Source organism: Herpailurus yagouaroundi, unplaced genomic scaffold, assembly GCF_014898765.1.
Source record: "Herpailurus yagouaroundi ecotype Mexico unplaced genomic scaffold, PumYag 166, whole genome shotgun sequence".
NCBI lineage: Eukaryota > Metazoa > Chordata > Mammalia > Carnivora > Felidae > Herpailurus > Herpailurus yagouaroundi.
Window position 1 is genome coordinate 37162991 of NW_024412407.1, and position 19364 is coordinate 37182354.

General features: G+C 38.7%; 1 protein-coding gene across 1 annotated transcript; it reads left to right on the plus strand.

Annotated features, from left to right (window-relative positions):
• The first annotated feature begins 1743 nt into the window (after positions 1–1743).
• On the plus strand, positions 1744–16809 carry LOC121038419 (NKG2-A/NKG2-B type II integral membrane protein-like). Its single transcript, XM_040487877.1, has 6 exons — positions 1744–2010; positions 2417–2494; positions 2971–3024; positions 3545–3696; positions 15190–15293; positions 16692–16809. The coding sequence occupies exons 1-6, from the start codon at positions 1824–1826 to the stop codon at positions 16807–16809; spliced, it is 693 nt and encodes a 230-aa protein (XP_040343811.1). The 5' UTR covers positions 1744–1823.
• Positions 16810–19364: the final 2555 nt, after the last annotated feature.

Below are 19364 nucleotides of genomic sequence, written 5' to 3' on the forward strand. Positions count from 1 at the left end.
TACACCCTACACAAAAAGAAACTCAAAATGGATGAAAGACCTAATTGTAAGACAAGAAGCCATCAAAATCCTTGAGGAGAAAGCAGACAAAAACCTCTTTGATCTTGGCTGCTGCAACTTCTTACTCAGCACATCTCCAGAGGCAGGGAAACAAAAGCAAAATGAACTATTGGGACCTCATCAAAATACAAACTTCTGCACAGCAAAAGAAGTAATCAGCAAAACTAAAAGGCAACCCACGGAATGGGAGAAGATATTTGCAAATAACATATCAGATAAAGGGTTAGTATCCAAAATCTACAAAGAACTTCTCAAACTCAATGCCCATAAAATAAATAATCCAGTGAAGAAATGGGCAAAAGACATGAATAGATACCTCTCCAAAGAAGACATCCAGATGGGCAACCAACCAATGAAAAAATGCTCCACATCACTCATCATCAGGGAAATACAAATCGAAACCACAATGAGATACCACCTCACCCCTGTCAGAATGGCTAATATTAACAATTCAGGCAACAACAGATATTGGCGAAGATGTGGAGAAAGAGGATCTCTTTTACATTGTTGGTGGCAATGCAAGCTGGTGCAGCCACTCTGGAAAACAGTATGGAGGGTCCTCAAAAAATTAAAAATAGAACTACCCTATGACCCAGCAATTGCACCACTAGGTATTTATTCAAGGGATACAGGTATGCTATTTCGAAGGGACACATGCACCCCAATGTTTATAGCAGCACTATCAACAATAGCCAAAGTCTGGAAAGAGCCCACATGTCCATCAATGGATGAATGGATAAAGAAGTTGTGTTCGTTGGAACCAGAGGGTATTATGCTAAGCAAAATTAGTCAGAGAAAGACAAATATCATATGACTTCGTTCATCTGAGGACTTTAAGACATAGAACAGATGAACACAAGGGAAAGGAAACAAAAGTAATATAAAAACAGGGAGGGGGACAAAACAGAAGAGACTCATAAATATGGAGAACAAACTGAGGGTTACTGGAGGGGTTGTGTGAGGGGGGATGCTCTATGTGGGTAAGGGGCATTAAAGAATCTACTCCTGAAATCATTGTTGTGCTATATGCTAATTAATTTGGATGTAAATTAAAAAAATAAAAATTAAAAAATATATACATATTTTGCTCTTCTGTTTTCAGTGTTGTTCAGGTTTCAGATACGTTTAGTGGGTCATGTAGTATTTTGCAACATATAAAATCTTTCTTTTAAAATTTAACGATGTCACAGAATTCCAAATTTGTTTAAAATAAAAGATCATTTGATAGCACATGACCTTTCAGAAAAGAAATCTAAGTCCCCAAATAGAAATATTTTACTTCAGGGAATTTCTATTTGTGCTAAAACTAGTATTCTCCAATCAGAACACTCAATTTTTAGCCAATAGCAGTTTTAAATTGTCCAAAAAATCATGCAGCATTCTTTTCCTAATACTGAGTTTTAATTTTAGCCCAGTTAATAGTGTTGAAATGTTTCTGCGGAATCATAAGGACAGTATTACTCATGAATTCCTTTATTCCTCTCTCACTTATTTCTTTACATTTTTCCAACAAATACTATTGTGTCAAACATAGAATAGCATAGTAAAAACCACTTATTCTATCATGAAACACTTATTTGTATCTCTACGGAAGTTAGTACCAGACTTTATATTGTTCAACTGCAAATGAGTAGCATCCCTCACCCTGCACCCCACCCGGTGTCACTGTACTAGCAATGTTGTCAGCACATGACACACACTCTTGATCAAGACCTTCAGGGCAGTTTCATCCACATTGTAGCTGACACTACTCAGCTGCAGACATGAACAACCAAGGCGTGACTTATGCGGAACTCCATCATGCTAAGGGCTCAAAAAGACAGCAAGTGCAACCTAAGGGCACGAAAAGTTCCATTTCAGTAACTGAGGAGGAGATAGCCTATGCAGAATTAAATCTTCAAAATGCCTCTCGGGCCCTTCAAGGGAATGGCAAGAAGTCTCCCTGCAAAGGTAAAACATTTAATACACACACAGTATACCTGTTCTAGAATGTGCAGTTGGGGTACAGGGGTGTAGGGAGTGAGTAGGGAATGATCTCGCATATTTTTCATTTGTGAGAATCCGAACTTAAATTTGGAATACGGTACTGTAATTAAAATCTGAGAACTAACTTTGTTCAGGCATTGTTGTAATTTGTAGTCTTTACCAACATGTCATGGAGTAGTATATTTACTGTAAATGCAAGGGTATATTCTGAGAGAAGATTACAATAGCAGATACGGGTTTGGAGTCCACGTTTTTATGTGGGATTCCATGTGCATCCTTGGTTCTGTTTGTAAATTTTCTAAATGATTATTTCTGTACATCCTTTCTCAGTGTTTTCATTTCTCTTTCTACTATTTATCATCATGTCCAGAGAAGCTCATTGCTGGGATCCTGGGAATCATCTGTCTTGTCTTGATGTCCACTGTGGTAATACTAGCTGTTAATCCCGGTCAGTAAGTGTTTAAATGACGAAAGGGAGTATTTCACTTTAGTGGTCCTCAGTCGCTCGAAATATTTCATAACATTATGGAATTTTATTCTCTTAATGCATATAAGCTCTAACTTGGAATGATTATTCTGAAACTGCCAAAGGTAGAAATAACAACAATTGTCGATAGTATTACATATTTATTCTCATAACTCGGATTTCATAACCCAAAGACAAGGTATAGGAAACAGACCTTATGGAGAAACACAAATTAATTCTTGAGATTGGTTACCAAATACTGTAAGAGGTGGTGCAGTTTGATTCTTTTAGGCTTTTGAAATGTCTTCCCCCGTTATTCACTTTTTACTGGTAAAAGTAATTTTATTACAGTTTTCGAATTCTAAACCATACACCAAATTTCAAACTAAGAGACTCAGTCATTATGATTTGTTTAGTTTAACATGAAGTTTTTATGAGGATTACTTTAATTGTTCTAGGTACTGACACACCGGAGCAGAATAATTCTTCCCTGGAAACAAGGATCCAGAAAGGTACAACATCATTTTCAAAATTCTGTTATTAGTATAGTTTCTATTTTGTCTCCATCTGAGGCTAGGCAAAGAAGTCAATCGAGTCTATTTGGGTGAAAATCAATTAGAAGTTCACATCTAAACTTTCTGAAATAATGATTGTCAGAGAATATTACTTCTTCTGTAACAATGTGAAGAAATGCTCATTTAAAATCACCATACCCATTGTTACCAATCACCTCAAACTTCCTCTTGCTATAACATGATAAGAGTCAAATCATTTTACTCTCCATAAAACTGATTTTGTTCAGTGACTCTCAGGACATGTAGAGATGGATATTTTTGTGTGTTTGCTTTATATGGGCACATAAATTAGGATGAGAACCTGACCATTCTCTGTGAGTGTGTGTGAGCCTATTTTATTTATACCATCCTGGGAGGATGCGTAGATATGTTATGTATACATATGTACATACCCATGCAAAAATTTGAATTTTGTAATATTCAAAATTTCTGATAATATCTCATAATCTTCTTCTAGCACATCACTGTGGTCGTTGTCCAGAAGAGTGGGTTACGTATTGCAACAATTGCTATTACATCAGCACTGAAAAAAAACCGTGGAATGAGAGTTTGATGTCCTGTGCTTCTAAAAACTCTAACCTGCTCTCCGTAGATAATGAAGAGGATGTGGTAAGATTTCAAATGCTTCCAGAGTTTATTAAAAGCTTATCAGTTAATATTATATTTGTAGAGCTCATCCATATTTTTGTAAATATTTGTAGTTTATTTGTTTTGAAGTCTGTTTATAGTTTGGGTATGATATTTTATGTATATTTTTATATCGTTACTGCACATTTAATAATTTCCAGTTCTTGCTTTTCATAGAAAACCATGTTTCTATAAATGCCCTTCAGCATGAAATAAACTTTACTATTTAATTTTGACGCATCAAGGAAAGTAAGTACATGATTGCACAAATTGAACACAAACTAGTTAGAACCACGCGATTACAAGTCAGATCATGAGGTAGAAGTTTAGGGCCTTTATTAGCCCTACCCATTTACATTATGAAGTATCTTTGCTTAATTTTGGACTTTTTCTCAATGGAATCATGCAGTATGCATTTTTATGTGTGTCTCCCTTCGCTCTCATATGACATTTGTAAGGCACTTATATTATTGCATTTGCCTATAGTTTGTGAATTTTCACTGCTGTCTTCTATGAATATGACATTTTATTTTTTTTTTTAAACGTTTATTTATTTTTGAGACAGAGCGTGAATGGGGGAGGGGCAGAGAGAGGGAGACACAGAATCGGAAGCAGGCTCCAGGCTCTGAGCCATCAGCCCAGAGCCCGACGCGGGGCTCGAACTCACAGACTATGAGATCGTGACCTGAGCCGAAGTCATACGCTTAACCGACTGAGCCACCCAGGCGCCCCAGAATATGACATTTTAAAATTTATTTTCACAAATTTAGTTCCCTTTTAGTATGTGGATATTATGAATAACTTTTTATGGAAAGCTTTCTCCATGGCTTTTTTTCACATATTGTGCTGTATTTATAATAACTTATATATGATGCATAACTATATAGTATATGATATATTGCATTTGCTTATAAATATTACACTTATCATAAGAAAATACAAATCTAGAAGTATAAGATAATTGTCCTTATGGGTATTTATAATACATTTTCTTCTAAGCATTAGAATGAAATTACACAGTTACGTGTATATTTCAATTTATCACCTTATTCCAACATTTTTCTAATGTATTGCATAAACACACCGTGTACAAAATAACCCCTTAATCTCACATTCACTAGTGAAAAATTAATGTAATAATTTCTGATGATTATATAACAGTGCCATTTCCTGTGAGAATGCTTGAGTGTATCTCTTGCCCATTTCTCCCGGACAGTGTCACTTTTCCCTTCTTAGAAGTCCTCGTCCAATTTTAGACATGAGCTCTTTTTTGAGTTTGTAAGACACGAATAGATTTTGGATGCTGTGACTATCATTTTTACCCTCACATTGGAGGTTTTAATGACGCAAATGCATTAATGATACTATAGTCCAATTTATCATTTTGAATGGTGGTGATTATTTTGGACCTACTTCAGAAGTTAGTCAATGTTCAGGACTATCCTGTCCTATGTTACTTTCTAAGATTTAACTTTTCTCTTCATGTCTTTATTTTTTTTACTCTTAATTAAGGTTTATGACCTACTGGAGCTTTCTTTTTGGTGATGCTGTGTTTGTCATGCTGTAAGAAAAAGATTATACTTTTCTACATCATGACCTAATTGATGGAGCATAATTTGTAGCAGAGTGGGTCTTTTCTTCATAAATAACTTTATATATGTACTTATGTGCTTTAATCTGCTTTATATAAATAATGTAGATATCAAACATCTTTATATAGGTGATTACATTTTCAGAGATCATAGTCTACGCAGTCTATCACAACCCACAGCAGTTTGAGTAAAATGTAGAGCCTCACTTTCCTTTATGGCCCCTAATGTTGTCCCATTCATAATATAATTGTCGTAAATATTTCTCTACTAAAATTGAGAATCAAACTGATTTTATAATTTTGCTGCAACTGATAATTTTCCCTCAAATATGAAACAATTTTCGAAAGCACGAGAGGTGAAGGAAGTCCATTAGAACCAGTATTCTTTTTATTTTCTTTTGTTCTTTCATCCTGAGATTCGCTGATTCCTTTTGTTATCAGCAAGCTGCTAAAGGAAATTATTTTCCGAGTGGGTCCGGTGGTGACACATTTTTTTTTAAGCTTGCTTATTTCGAGAGAGACAGAGATAGCACGATTTGGGGGAGAGGGTGGAGAGAGAGAGAGAGACAGACAGACAGACAGACAGAGAGAAAGGGAGAGAATCTCAAGCCAGGCTCCACACTACCAGCACAGAACCAAGTGCAGGGTTTGAACTCACAAAACTGTGAGGTCAGAACGTGAGCAGAAACCCAAGAGTGGTACACTTAACTGACTTGAGCCACCCAGAGGCCCCTGGTGACAAATGTTCTTAGTTTTCCTTCACCGGACAATGTGTTGATTTCCCCTGCATGCCTGGGTGGTATTTCTGTGGGTTAGTCAATTGGTTTTGGTTGGAATTTGCAGTTAGTGTCGAAAACTTTTGCCACTCCGGCATGCCCTTTTTCTGTTACTTTGACCGGAGAGAAAAAAACGTTTTGGGGACTTCCTTTGCTTTTTAAAAAGGTGTATTTACTGTGGAGAGAGAGGGAGAGACAGCAAAAGCAGGGGAGGGGCCGAGAGAGAGGGAGACCCAGAATCCGAAGCGGGCTCCGGGCTCCGAGGCGGCGGCCCAGAGCCCGACGCGGGGCTCGGACTCCCGGACCGCGAGATCGCGACCGGAGCTGAAGTCGGACACTCAACCGACTGCGCCACCCAGGCGCCCCCAGCTGGTGGTTTTGATTTGCACTTCCCTGATGATTAGTGACCTTGCGCACCTTACCTGTATCTGCTTGCCATTTGTATGTCTTTCAAAAAATATCTACTCAAGTCCTTCGCCCATTCTTTGAATTGGATTGTGTTCTTTGCTTTTATTACATGGTAAGAGTTCTTTATATAAATGGATATCATTCCCTTATCTGATATTTGTTTGCAGATATTTTCTTCTGCTCTCTACATTGTTCTTTCACTTGCTTGGTTCTTTCCTTGCTGAAAAGATGCTCTTTGGCTTAATGCAGTCCCACTTTTCTTATTTTAGTTTTTGTTGCCTGTGGTTTCGGTATCCAAGAAACCATCGTCTACACCAATGTCAAGGGTATTGTTCCTTTCGCCTCTACCAGTGATTCTATATGTTTATGTGTTTCAATGTTTCTAATTTTCCTCTCTCTGTTTCAGCTTCAAGAATTCCCTTTAGCATTTCAGTTAGGCAGGTCAAATACTTAAAACTGGTTCTGACACATGGTGGTCTAGAGACCACCACGAGAGTCATGGTGCTGCTGTCCTCCGCCATCCGGGGCAAGCTGAACCATTGACACACCGTCCTGTGACAGGCTGGGAAAGCTTTTATCTCTTCTTCGTTTTCGAATGACAGCTTTGCTGAGTAATGCATTCTTGGTTGGCTGTTTTTTTCCCCCTTTGACCGCCTTAAAAATATCATCCCACTCGGGGCGCCTGGGTGGCGCAGTCGGTTGAGCGTCCGACTTCAGCCAGGTCACGATCTCGCGGTCCGTGAGTTCGAGCCCCGCGTCGGGCTCTGGGCTGATGGCTCAGAGCCTGGAGCCTGTTTCCGATTCTGTGTCTCCCTCTCTCTCTGCCCCTCCCCCGTTCATGCTCTGTCTCTCTCTGTCCCAAAAATAAATAAACGTTGAAAAAAAAATAAAAAATTTAAAAAAAAATATCATCCCACTCCCTCCTGCCTTATGTTTGGGAAGAAGATCTTGTCGAGATGATCTTTCTGGTATCAGGTACTGCATGCTGGCCTCAGAGCCCTCAGAGCAGTACTGGAACTGTCATCCAAGGTCAGGCACAGATAGAACTACCATCGCCACAAGGTCTCAGTGCACAGGTCCACTTACTGTGGCTGTGGCACTGGGGTCTAAGGTGGAGACACTTGCAGATATGCCACGGAAACTGTACCTGGGTCTCAGGGGCTCATCGCTCTGACTCTGGTTGACAGAAGCTATGTAGCGGTGACCACGGAACTTAGGATGACAAGCCCTAGCAAGGATGGGTCAGAGGCTGGAGTTGCCATGGGTGATGTCATGTTTTCAAACAATAGCAACCTCGTGTTAGCAATGGCAGTCCAGAATCTAGGCATCGAGTGGGGATGGGGTTCAGAGCAGCAGGAGGACCCTTTACATGAAGATACAGAGTCATGACATGGAACACTATGGGTAGAATTCAGGACAGCAGCAACTTGCACCTAGAGTGGCAGCTAAAGCATTCTTAGGAGCTGTGGGCAGTGTTCAGGGCAGCAGAGTCTGCCCTGATAATGTTGAGACAGATCCCCAACCTGGGACCAGGAGAGGGCAAAAATCAGACCAGCTCTAGTCTTGTATAAGGGAGGCGCTGTGGCACCCAGTCCCTAAAAGCAGCGGTTGGCGTCCCCGAAGGCAAGTCTGACCAGCAACAGACCCAGGCTCTGGGAGGAGATACAGAGAGAGCACGCTGGGCTGCTCCAACTAGTGGGATCAGGATCAGTATCGGTGGGACACCTCTGTTGCAAAAGCTGCAGGTGTCCACATCGTTGAAGATTATTGGGTTCTCCTGCTCCTCTTCTCTCCATGAGGTGACTCCCCCTAAGGGGGTTCCTCCAGGTGCCAAGTGGCTCTCAGCTGCAGGGTTGGGGGATGCAGGTAAAATGCTTCCTTTACGTTCTATGGGACCATCCTGGATTTTTGAATTACACCTGGTGTGTGCTGCTTCTCTGTGGTCTAGATTGTTCCCTGAGCAGTTCTCAGTTTGGAGTTGTATAATTATTGTTCTTATTGCTTTTATTGGGATTTGCTCATCTTCTATCTTGCTGATAGCACTCTTTACGCATATATCATTAGCTGATCGCCATCTACTTCAAATTAATTCTAATTTCCATTAAAATATGTTATATTAACACGAATATAGCTCCTTTTCCCCCTCCTAAGTATTACAGGTATTCCTCAGCTGTTCAAAAATTTGCATTATGCCTGCGGCACCTGCGTGGCTCAGTTGGTTAAGCGTCCAACTCTTGATTTTGGCTCAGGTTGTGATCACATGGTCCATGAGATATGAAGCCTTGAGTCCAGCTCTGCCCTGACAGTGGGTAGCCTGCTTGGGATATTCTCTCTCCCTCTCTCTGTGCCCCCTCCCCCCATGCTCTTAATAAAATAACAAACACACTTTTAGGAAAATTTGCCTTACGTCAGTTTGCTTTTGTGAAAGACCTACGTTAGTACCAGTTTTTGCTGAACAACAGAATCTGAAGGGGATTAACGTATTTAGGAGAAAAGGTGAAAAGCAAAAATTGTGCTCGCTGCTAGTTTTACTGTTAGAGGCAGCTCACACCCTCCAAGCAGCAAGATTGGCCCTGTCAATTTCATTCCTCAGAAACTATACTCAGCATCTGAGTTCAGTACCAAGCATAGCTTTCAATTGTGTTTTTGAGCATCTGTGTTCAATTTATTTTTCATATCCATTCGCAAGGTGTGTCTTATATCAGAAAAACGTAAGGGAAGTTATTTGGGGGTTATTTATTTTGGTGGGGAATGTTTTGGGGATCAGGGAATATTCAACAATTTTTCCACGTGAATTAATGTTATTTACTTCTTTAGTGTCCACCATTTCGGCTTAGGAACATTTTCATAGGGACGCTCAACTTTCAGAGAGAGCCAGAAACCTGTTCTTACAAGGTTGTACTGAAGCCAGCTACCTTCAGATTCCAAACACTGATTTCCCACTGGGGACTTGAAATGACGCACTCTTGGTGACTTCGCGCCACAGAAATTAACAAATGCTAAAAAAATAACGTACGTGGTATAGATCCCACCGTACAGTGTTATAATGATTGCTTTAAATAATCTCATCTTTTGAAGCAATTCAGAGAGGAAAACATACACACAGAGTTTAAAATATACAAATATATTTACCATTTCTGCCGATCATATTCCGTCTTGTAGATATGCATTACCAACTGGCATCATTTCCTTGTAGCTTAAAGAACGTTTTTAGAGGGCAGGTATACTAAGAGGAAATTGTCTTAGATTTTGTGTTCGTTGTGGGGTCTTTATGCAACTTCTTTTTTGAAAATTTGTTTTGTGAATTTATAATTCTTGTTTGACAAGTGTTTTTATTTTGTTTTGTTTTGGGTTTGTGTGTGTGTGTGTGTGTAGGGAGTTGGTTTGTTTCTTGCTTTTTTTTTTCCAGGACTTTCAGCTCTGAATTTGACCTTCCCTGTCTTTTATTCTTTATTGTTTCTGGTAAGAACTCATCTATTAATCATATCGTTATTTTACTAAATGTAATGAGTAGTTTTTTTTTTCTTGCTTCTGTCAAGATCACCTCCTTTCTTTTGTTTGCCTTTTTATTTTATTTTTGTTTAAGTTGTGGCAAAAAAAAAAATGCACATAACGTAAAACTGACCACATTATCCATGTTAACAAAACTGGACTGTTTTCTTGGAGCAGTTTTAGGCTCACAGCAAAACTCAGACAAAGCACAGAGATTTTCTGTATTCCTCTACTATCTATGTGTCTGTGCACCAGTAATGCAGAGACTTTCTCACTTTCAGCATCCCTCAGTGGGGTGGTTCGTTTGCTTCAATTGATACACCTATCTTGACACATCTTTGTCACCCAAAGACCATAGTTTACTTTAAGGTGTACTCCTGATGTTGTGCATTTTATGAGTTTGGAGAAATATATAATGATGTGTATCAACCATTATGGAGTTATACAGAATAGTTTCACTGCCTTCAAAGTCCTCTATGCTCTACCTATCCAAACTTCCTTCCCCCAAACCCTGTCAACCACTGATCTATTTATGGTCCCTGTAGTTTTGTTTCTTCCGTATTTTCACACAGTGGGAATCACACGCTATTTCACATCTTACATTGCATTTAACTAGATCATGCATCTTAAGCAACTCTAAGCACCCATGCTAGGAGCACTAACTATATCTAGAACTTCTACCTTGTAAAACTGGGACTCTATACTCATTTAAACAATAATTACCTTCTCCACTTTCCCTTCAACCGTTAGCAATCGCCATTCTACTCACTGTTTCTACTAATCTGACTACTTTAGACGCTTCATGTAATTGGAATCATACACTTTTTTTTTTTCTTTTTTGCGTTTGTGTGACTGGCTTGTTTCACTTAGCATAATGTCCTGGAGTTTCATCCATATTATAGAATTGGTTAGATTTCCTTCTTTTTTAAGGCTGGATAAATACATTGTTATGTGTATTGCACATTGCACATTATGTGTTATGTGTATTGCACATTGCACGTTTTCTTGATCCATCCATCCATCAGTAGACATTTGGACTGCTTCTACTACTTGGCTTTTGTGAATAATGCTTCAGTGAGGATGGATGTACACATCTCTTTGAGGTCTTGCTTTCAATTCCTTTAGATATTTTGCAACATGTGGGATGATTGCAACATGATTCAGTTGGTAATTGTATTTTTAATTTCTTGGAGAGGCTCCATACTCTCCTTCATAACAGCTGACCAATTTATGTTCCCAACAACAGTATGCAAGGCTCCTCTTTTTCACCTTCTCACCAAAACTTTTTTGATTCTACCCAGCCTAATGAGAATGAGGTGCTATCTCATCGTGGTTTTGATTTGCATTTCTCAGATTATTAGTGCTATTGAGCATCTTTTCATATGCTTTTTGACCATTTGTATATTTTCTTTGGAGATAAATCTATTCAATTTCTTTGCTCATTTTTTTAACTGTGTGGTTTGGTTTTTGTTGTTGTTACTGACTTGTAAGTTTCCTTATATATTTTGGAAATGAATCCCTTGTTTGATGTATGATTTGCAAGTTGTTTTTGCCACTACTCATTCTGTTGATCACGCCCTCTGACGCATAGAAATGTTTTAGTTTGATGTAGCCTGTTTCTCTACAACGGACTTTTCCTTTGTAGTCTATGGTTTGGGTGGCATACCCGAGAAATCATTGCCAAACACAATGTTGTTTACTTTCCCCCCAGGTTTTCTTCATGCATTTACATAGTTTTACATTTATGTTTAGGTCCTTAGTCCTTTTTGAGTTAACTTTAGTATATGGTGGAAATGTAAGCAGCCAACTTCATTCTTTTACATGTGGATAGCCAGGTTCCCACACCATTTGTGACAGATACTGTTCTTTCCCTTCTGAATGGTCTTGGCACCCTTAAAAAAATGATGAGCTGAATATACATGGGTTTGTGTCTGAATATATCTTTAAATTATTGTTTCCATGGGAGATTCAGGGCCCGGGGCTTCCTATTCCTTCCTCTTGCTGATGATATCCCACTTCAGTCTGAAATTGTGTGTAGGGCAGATATGGATTCTGTGGTACATGATGTGGTCCGAGGCTGATTGAGGTGGAAAATATGTCACCCGTTCCCTGATTTTCACACTGACTTAAAACACATCTTAATCCACCCTGTTACCGCAAGATTATTTCTTGGTCTAGGTTTGCAAGTGTCCCTCGGTCATTTCATTATGTCATGAGATGTGGATTTGTATGCGTTCATGCTATTAGCAGTTTGCTAAGCCTCTGGTGTCCACAAATATTTATTAACTATATCTAATAAGTTGTTCATTCATTGTGATTTACGGATGTTGTTCTTTTTTTTTTTTTTCTGCCTCTGTTGTTCTTATCAGATTCTACTTAGACCTAAGTTGGTTTTCCTGATCCTGTTTTGAAGGTTTTGAACCCTGTTAAATTTTCTCTTTTTTTTCTCTCTCATCCTATGGGATGAATAAATTCTGTCACTGTAACCACCGTCTCATCAGTTTTGTCTACAGCATCTCCAATTTTCTGCAGAGAAAATTTAGTGAATTTTTCACTTCAGGTATGAATTTATACACTCAAAACGTCTCTGTGGTTTATTCATATAGTTTTATTTCACTGTTGGTATCACTGACTTGTTCTGTTGCTGCCATCACATTGTTCATTTAATTATTTGAAGTAACTTTTCATTATAATTTACATATATTTATGAATATTATTTGAAAATACTTTCTTCTGATAAATGTAACGTCTTATCCTATTAGAGGTTTCCAATGGCCTATGAATTCTCTTACTATGGAAGACATTTTCCAACTTCTTTTTATGTGTTCTGATTTTTCAAGTAGACATTCTTTGAAATATACTTTAGCAAACATACATTCTATTTTTTTTAGATTTATTATTTTTATAATTTGCATAAACGTTACTGCAGAATCTTCTCTTCTAAAGTCTGCCTGCTGATATTTTTGTTCAGGTTTTCCAGATTCTTTTTGTTGATTTTTATTTTTCAGCCTATCTTCCTAGGGATTGCCCTTATAATTTTGTAGCTTAGATGTCAAATACCAATTTTTTTATTTTTTAATTTTTTTTCAATATATGAAGTTTATTGTCAAATTGGTTTCCATACAACACCCAGTGCTCATCCCAAAGGGTGCCCTCCTCAATACCCATCATCCACCCTCCCCTCCTTCCCACCCACATCAACCCTCAGTTTGTTCTCAGTTTTTAAGAGTCTCTTATGCTTTGGCTCTCTCCCACTCTAACCTCTTTTTTTTTCCCCCTTCTCCTCCCCATGGGTTCCTGTTAAGTTTCTCAGGATCCACATAAGAGTGAAAACATATGGTATCTCTCTTTCTCTGTATGGCTTATTTCACTTAGCATAACACTGTCCAGTTCCATCCATGTTGCTACAAAGGACCATATTTCATTCTTTCTCATTGCCATGTAGAACTCCATTGTGTATATAAACCACAATTTCTTTATCCACTCATCAGTTGATGGACATTTAGGCTCTTTCCATAATTTGGCTATTGTTGAGAGTGCTGCTATAAACGTTGGGGTACAAGTGCCCCTATGCATCAATACTCCTGTATCCCTTGGGTAGATTCCTAGCAGTGCTACTGCTGGGTCATAGGGTAGCTCTAGTGTTAATTTTTTAAGGAACCTCCACACTGTTCTCCAGAGTGGCTGCACCAGTTTGCATTCCCACCAACAGTGTAAGAGGGTTCCCATTTCTCCACATCCTCTCCAGCATCTATAGTCTCCTGATTTGTTCATTTTGGCCACTCTGACTGGCATGAGGTGATATCTGAGTGTAAATACCAATTTTTTTTAAAGACCGCATTCCCCAATGTTTATAGCAGCTCTACAACAATAGCCAAATTATGGAAAGAGGCTGAATGTCCATCAACTGATGAGTGGATAAAGAATATGTGGTTTATATATACAATGGAACACTAGTCGGCAATGAAAAAGAGTGAAATCCTGCCATTTGTAACAATGTCAATGGAACTGGAGGGTATTATGCTAAGTGAAATAAGTCAGGCAGAGAAAGACAGATATCATATGTTTTTCACTTATCTGTGGAATTTGAGAAACTTAACAGAAGACCATGGGGGATGAGAAAGGGAAAAAAGTTGTTACAAACAGAGAGAGAGACAAACCATAAGACAGTCTTAAATACAGAGAACAAACTGAAGGTTGATGGACGGGTGTGGGGTAGCAGGCAAAATGGGTGATGGACATCGAGGAGGGCACTTGTTGGGATGAGCACCGGGTATTGTATGTAAGTGATGAATAATGGGAATCTACTCCCCAAACTAAGAACACACTGTATACACTGTATGTTAGCCAACCTGACAATAAATTATATTTAAAAAATAATAAATAATAAAAAACAAACAAAAGACTGCATTCAAATACTGCAAATCAGGAGGATTCCCCCCTCTGCCATGTGATGTGTGTGCATGTGTGTGTGTTTGTGCACATGTGTGAATGTGGGAGGGGACAGCTCATAACTTTACTATGAGTTCTCAAGTCTCTTTCTGTTCTTACTTTCTCCTGAGTTCGTCTTGGCCTCCTCTCCATGTGTGCATATTCTTTTCCATCAGCCAAGAGTGTGTTTTACAGAACTACCTTCCCATTATATTTATGGGGGGGGGGTCACAGAGCTTGACACAAAGACCAAAACCTCTGACTAGTAAGAGTATGGGTTTTCTTCAACATTACCTAGTGAAATCAGCACTTGGAGCTGAAAATCAATAGGCTAGTTTGCCCCCAACCCCACCGCTAATCAAGTCTGCCCCTGTGGCACCAATACCATTGTTTTTTTTGCAGCTTCTCGAACTGTAAAAACTGTGATTCTTCTTGATCGCTGAGCTAGGGTCAACAGGTGGGGAGGCATGGGAGCATCCCAGGCAAGAAAATGACAAATGTGCTGCTTCCTACTTGAATCTCTAGGATTTTTTCCAATGTGAATATGTCACAAATTATCATTAACCTTTCGTCAATAATCAGAACCCCAAAATTATGACCTTCGTCAGCATGTCCTCCTCACTTAATCCTGCTAAGAGACTTTTATAATGTGTCCAGTGCATAACATTATATTATAATTTGAAAGATTTTATAAAGTAGGAAAGAATTAACTTTATTTGGTACTACAAAATCCAAATGAATACAAGAGCTTTTCTAATAAAATTTATTTTCTCATAGTATTTGTTGAATTTATTCATTCCTACTTCATGGATTAGAGGTTGCCACAGAAGCAATAAAAATTCATCTGTGTGGTCAAGAGGCTCAACTGTCTCTTCCAAAGTGTAAGTTTCCTAAGAACTTTTTTTTTTATGCCTTCGAGGAATTAATCTTAGAAAGAAAACCAGCAATATGTGGACAATTTTATAGACACAATTGTTGAAGTGTTTCCATATAAAAATGATAGGGGAAATATTTGCATTTCGATGCATAACTATTAATCAAAATAGTTTATCCATCAAAAGATTATTGTATATATTGCTAAGATTAATGCAATATAATTCTCTGTATTTCAGGTTGCCAGTATCTTCAGAGAGTGACCAGAATTGTCCATATTTCAATTTTAAATTAAAGAAGAGCTATTTTGAATCCTGCTTAATCACAAGACCATATGTTTGTAAGCACTAGGCATTTTAGTTACCTCATTTTGGTATAACGCTATCTCACCATCTATATAGAGCATATCTCACATTTCCTCATACGCCATCCAATTATTTTCTCAGAATACTTTTAAGATATTCTTTGTTTGACCAATATTAGGTTCACAACAAAACTCAGAGGAAGGTACAGAGGTTTCCTACATTGTCTCTGCCTGTACACATGCATGGCCTCTCCCATTATCAAGGTCACTCACTAGAACGGTCCATTTGTTACCAAGGATGAATCCACAGTGATGCATCATAATCACTCAAGTCCAAAGTGTACCTGAAGATTCACCCTTGGTGTTCTTCAATCTTTAGTTACATTAATGTAAAAAATATGTTCTCAAGGTACATAATATATATTCCTTAAGCTTTTGCTTTTTATTAAAATAAATTATAAATTCCAAATCATAATATCAAGCACTGTTACTGTAAAGCTCTCAATAAAGTAAACAATTCTAATCATATTTCCAAATTAATTGATTTGTCCTAGCCCTTAAAGGGGCTGCAAAGGAGGGTTGAACAATGCAGAGTGGCAAGGTTATCAGTCAGAATTCAATCAAGAGACAGAAACCAAAGGAAGTTTGATGTATACAAGTATTCTCTATTTGTAAGGGAAAGCCTACTAAGAGAAAAGACTACTAAGATGAAAAAAATTTATAAGAATAACTTAGAGTGAGGGGTGCCTGTCTCAATTGGTTGAGCCTCCAACCAATTGGCTCAATTGGTTGAGCCTCCAACTTCAGCTCAGGTCATGATCTCACAGTTCGTGGGTTCGAGCCCCATGTCGGGTTCTGTGCTGGTCGCTCAGAGCCTGGAGCCTGCTTCAGATTCTGTGTCCCCCTCTCTCTCTCTCTATCCCTCCCTGCTGGCTCTCTGTCTGTGTCTCACTCAAAAATAAATAAACAGTAAAAAGAATTTTAAATAAAAGAATATGTCAGAGTTAAAGGAGAGTACCGAAAGGAGCGATCACTGGGAAGCCAGGCTTACTCTCCGATGACAGGATTTAGATGTCACTAAAGACATTGTTGCTACACACAGCTTCATGGCAGACATGCTTCCTGGATTGGCGTGGGACAGAGCAGCTCCACAGTCCACTGGTGAGGATAGATCTCAGGCTGTGACCGGCAGGCAAGAAGAACCCACACCAGAGTGTTAGGAGGCACAGAGCTGAGGGCAGGAAACTGATGGACAGGCCACCAAAACTTCTTCCAGGCTGAATACACAGGACTTCCTGCAAGCATATGGCTGGCAACCAAGCCACGGTGGCCAAAGGAGGGAAAACACCATGAAACCAGGAAGAAGATGTCTTTCTGCTGCACCGACTCTCCATTGTCTTTTACCGACAAAAGTCAACATCGTGTGAGATGACGAGGGCGAGAAGTTTACAGGATGTAACTCCATTATCGGAGAACGGAACATGGAGGGTAGATTTGGAGCTGAGAGTACTAAATTGTTAATGGGCACTCAGGGTTATCATGCAACTACCACAGGGTTGCTGTCTAAGAGCCATTCAGATCTGCCCACTTCCTCGGAGAATGGAACCAAGCTGTACCTTCTGAATCCGTTTTAGTGCAGCGTTTTTAGTGATTAGTTTCATTTTTTGGTAAAGATTGGTATCTTCATCGGCTAATAACCGGTGTCCTTCGACATTCACACACGTTTTCACACACGTTTTCTTGTGTGTTGTTCTCCTCACCTGGATTGTACATAGTGTGGAACATATCCTGTTTTCTTAAATGTTCCAGATCCTAACTTTTGCTAACTCTTTACTACAATGCCTAGGAAATACTTTAATGGGAAAAATAGTGTTGAATAATAAAGAAAACAAGAATTAAAAGCAGAAAGAGTTTTCTGTGGTCAAGCAGCTGGTTATTGACAGAATTGGGGAGACCCTTGAGTAATTTGATAATCATTCAGAGATATTTCTACCCTAGTTCGCTCACAAGAGGGAAAGGGTTTACCTTTGATTATTGTTTGCCAAATAACTTACTGTTTCATATACATTCATCTCTCTGAATGTAGCCTTCCTTATATTCTCTGTATGTAGTCCCTATACTCCTGTAGAAAAATTATATGAGTATTTAAAATTAATTTCATACAACATGTAAATGACAGCTGTAACTAATCGCTGAAGTCGTGTTACAAAAAACTCAAGATTGCATTGATGTTTACAAAGAATTTAAACTTATTTTTCATTCAACCATTTAGAGTTTGAGGGTGTTTCAGTTGATGTAGGCTGGGTAAACATGAACTTGGCTCCATACAGATTCAGCTCAGATCTTTTTTATATATTTTATTCTCAGAGGAGGGGATACCTGGTATATGACCTTTTATAACAGAGATTAGTAGCTCTCAGAGGAGTCAGCAGATATGTACTTCTTTTTTTTAATGTTTATTTATTTTTGAGAGAGAGAGAGAGAGAGCACAAGTGGGGGAGGAGTAGAGAGAGAGGGAGACACAGAATCCGAAGCAGGCTCCAGGCTCTGAGCTGTCAGCACAGAGCCCAACATGGGCTTGAACTCACGAATCGCCAGATCATGACCTGAGCCAAAGCTGGATGCTTAACTGAGTCACCCAGGCACCCCAGCAGATGTGTGCTTCTTAATTCTTGGGCCCTAAACTTGTAAGGTGTCCCTTTCTCACTCACATTATGTTGTGAAAAGAAGTCACATGACCGAAACTGTCACTAAGTTTCTGCAAAGTATATCTGCTTTCAAAACAGTCAGATGGAAGAAATGTAGATCACTGAAATATAACCTAATCTACTATTATAGGTATAGGAATATTTTTGTCATATTTTATGAAATAGGTAAGCATGTTTGTAAAGAAAATACTGGAAAATAGTTAAAACACTTAGTACTTTAAGCAACTTCCTTTCTAGATTTTTGTTTCCTCTGTACCCAATATTCTCATAAGGTAGTTTTGTATAGTGGTAAACATCATCATATAGATGCTTTCACCAGGGTCCTTGATCAATGTAAAATGGGGAGTAAGCAGTAGAGCATAAAGTTTAAGAACGTTGGCAATGAAACCAAGTCATTTCAATGTGCTTTCAGAAGGCACACTCTTAGTCCTGTGACTCAGTTATATAACTACTCTGGCTCAGTTTCCTCTCCAGTAACATATGACAGACATAGTATTTTATTCAGAGAGTTACTTGAAGGGTATTTGAAAGCACCTGTTGGCACTCAAGCATTCACTAGACCTCAGTCATTTTTACTTAAGTCTTTAGTCTTTAGTCTTCAGTTCCATCATCTGATAGGAGGATGTTCCATCATCTGATAAGACTGTAATTGTAGCCACCTAATAGGGCTGATCTGAGGAATAAATAATGTAATGCCTAAAGATTCTTTAAATAAAGTATAACCACACCGAGTTCTTGCTGTATGTCCTCTTTTCATATTTTGCTTCCCAAATATTCAGTAAACTCTGGTTCCAAGAGGACTCAAAGTCTCAAACTCTGCCTTCCTCTTTTCACCCATCCAAATGTCTGCCGTCAATATATTAGTTTAATACGGGACCAAAAATATCACCTCATTTGACCAACTCAATCATATACATCAAAGATATTTGCATGTTAAACAAAGTTTTTGAGAAAGTCAACATGCCACGTATGAACACTAAACAAGAGTCGTTTTTTTACTGGGCAGGCAGTCCCATTTTGAAATCAAGTCACATTTACTGTTCCTTTTCTCGGTGATGAAGAACCCT

Excerpts from the sequence above, each read along its gene's own strand:
- LOC121038419 (XM_040487877.1), top strand. The coding sequence starts at position 1,824 with ATGAACAACCAAGGCGTGACTTATGCGGAACTCCATCATGCTAAGGGC. Across the intron at positions 2,495-2,970 it reads AATACTAGCTGTTAATCCCG|GTACTGACACACCGGAGCAG; the intron begins GTCAGTAAGTGT and ends TAATTGTTCTAG. Across the intron at positions 15,294-16,691 it reads TCAACTGTCTCTTCCAAAGT|CTTCATGGCAGACATGCTTC; the intron begins GTAAGTTTCCTA and ends TGCTACACACAG.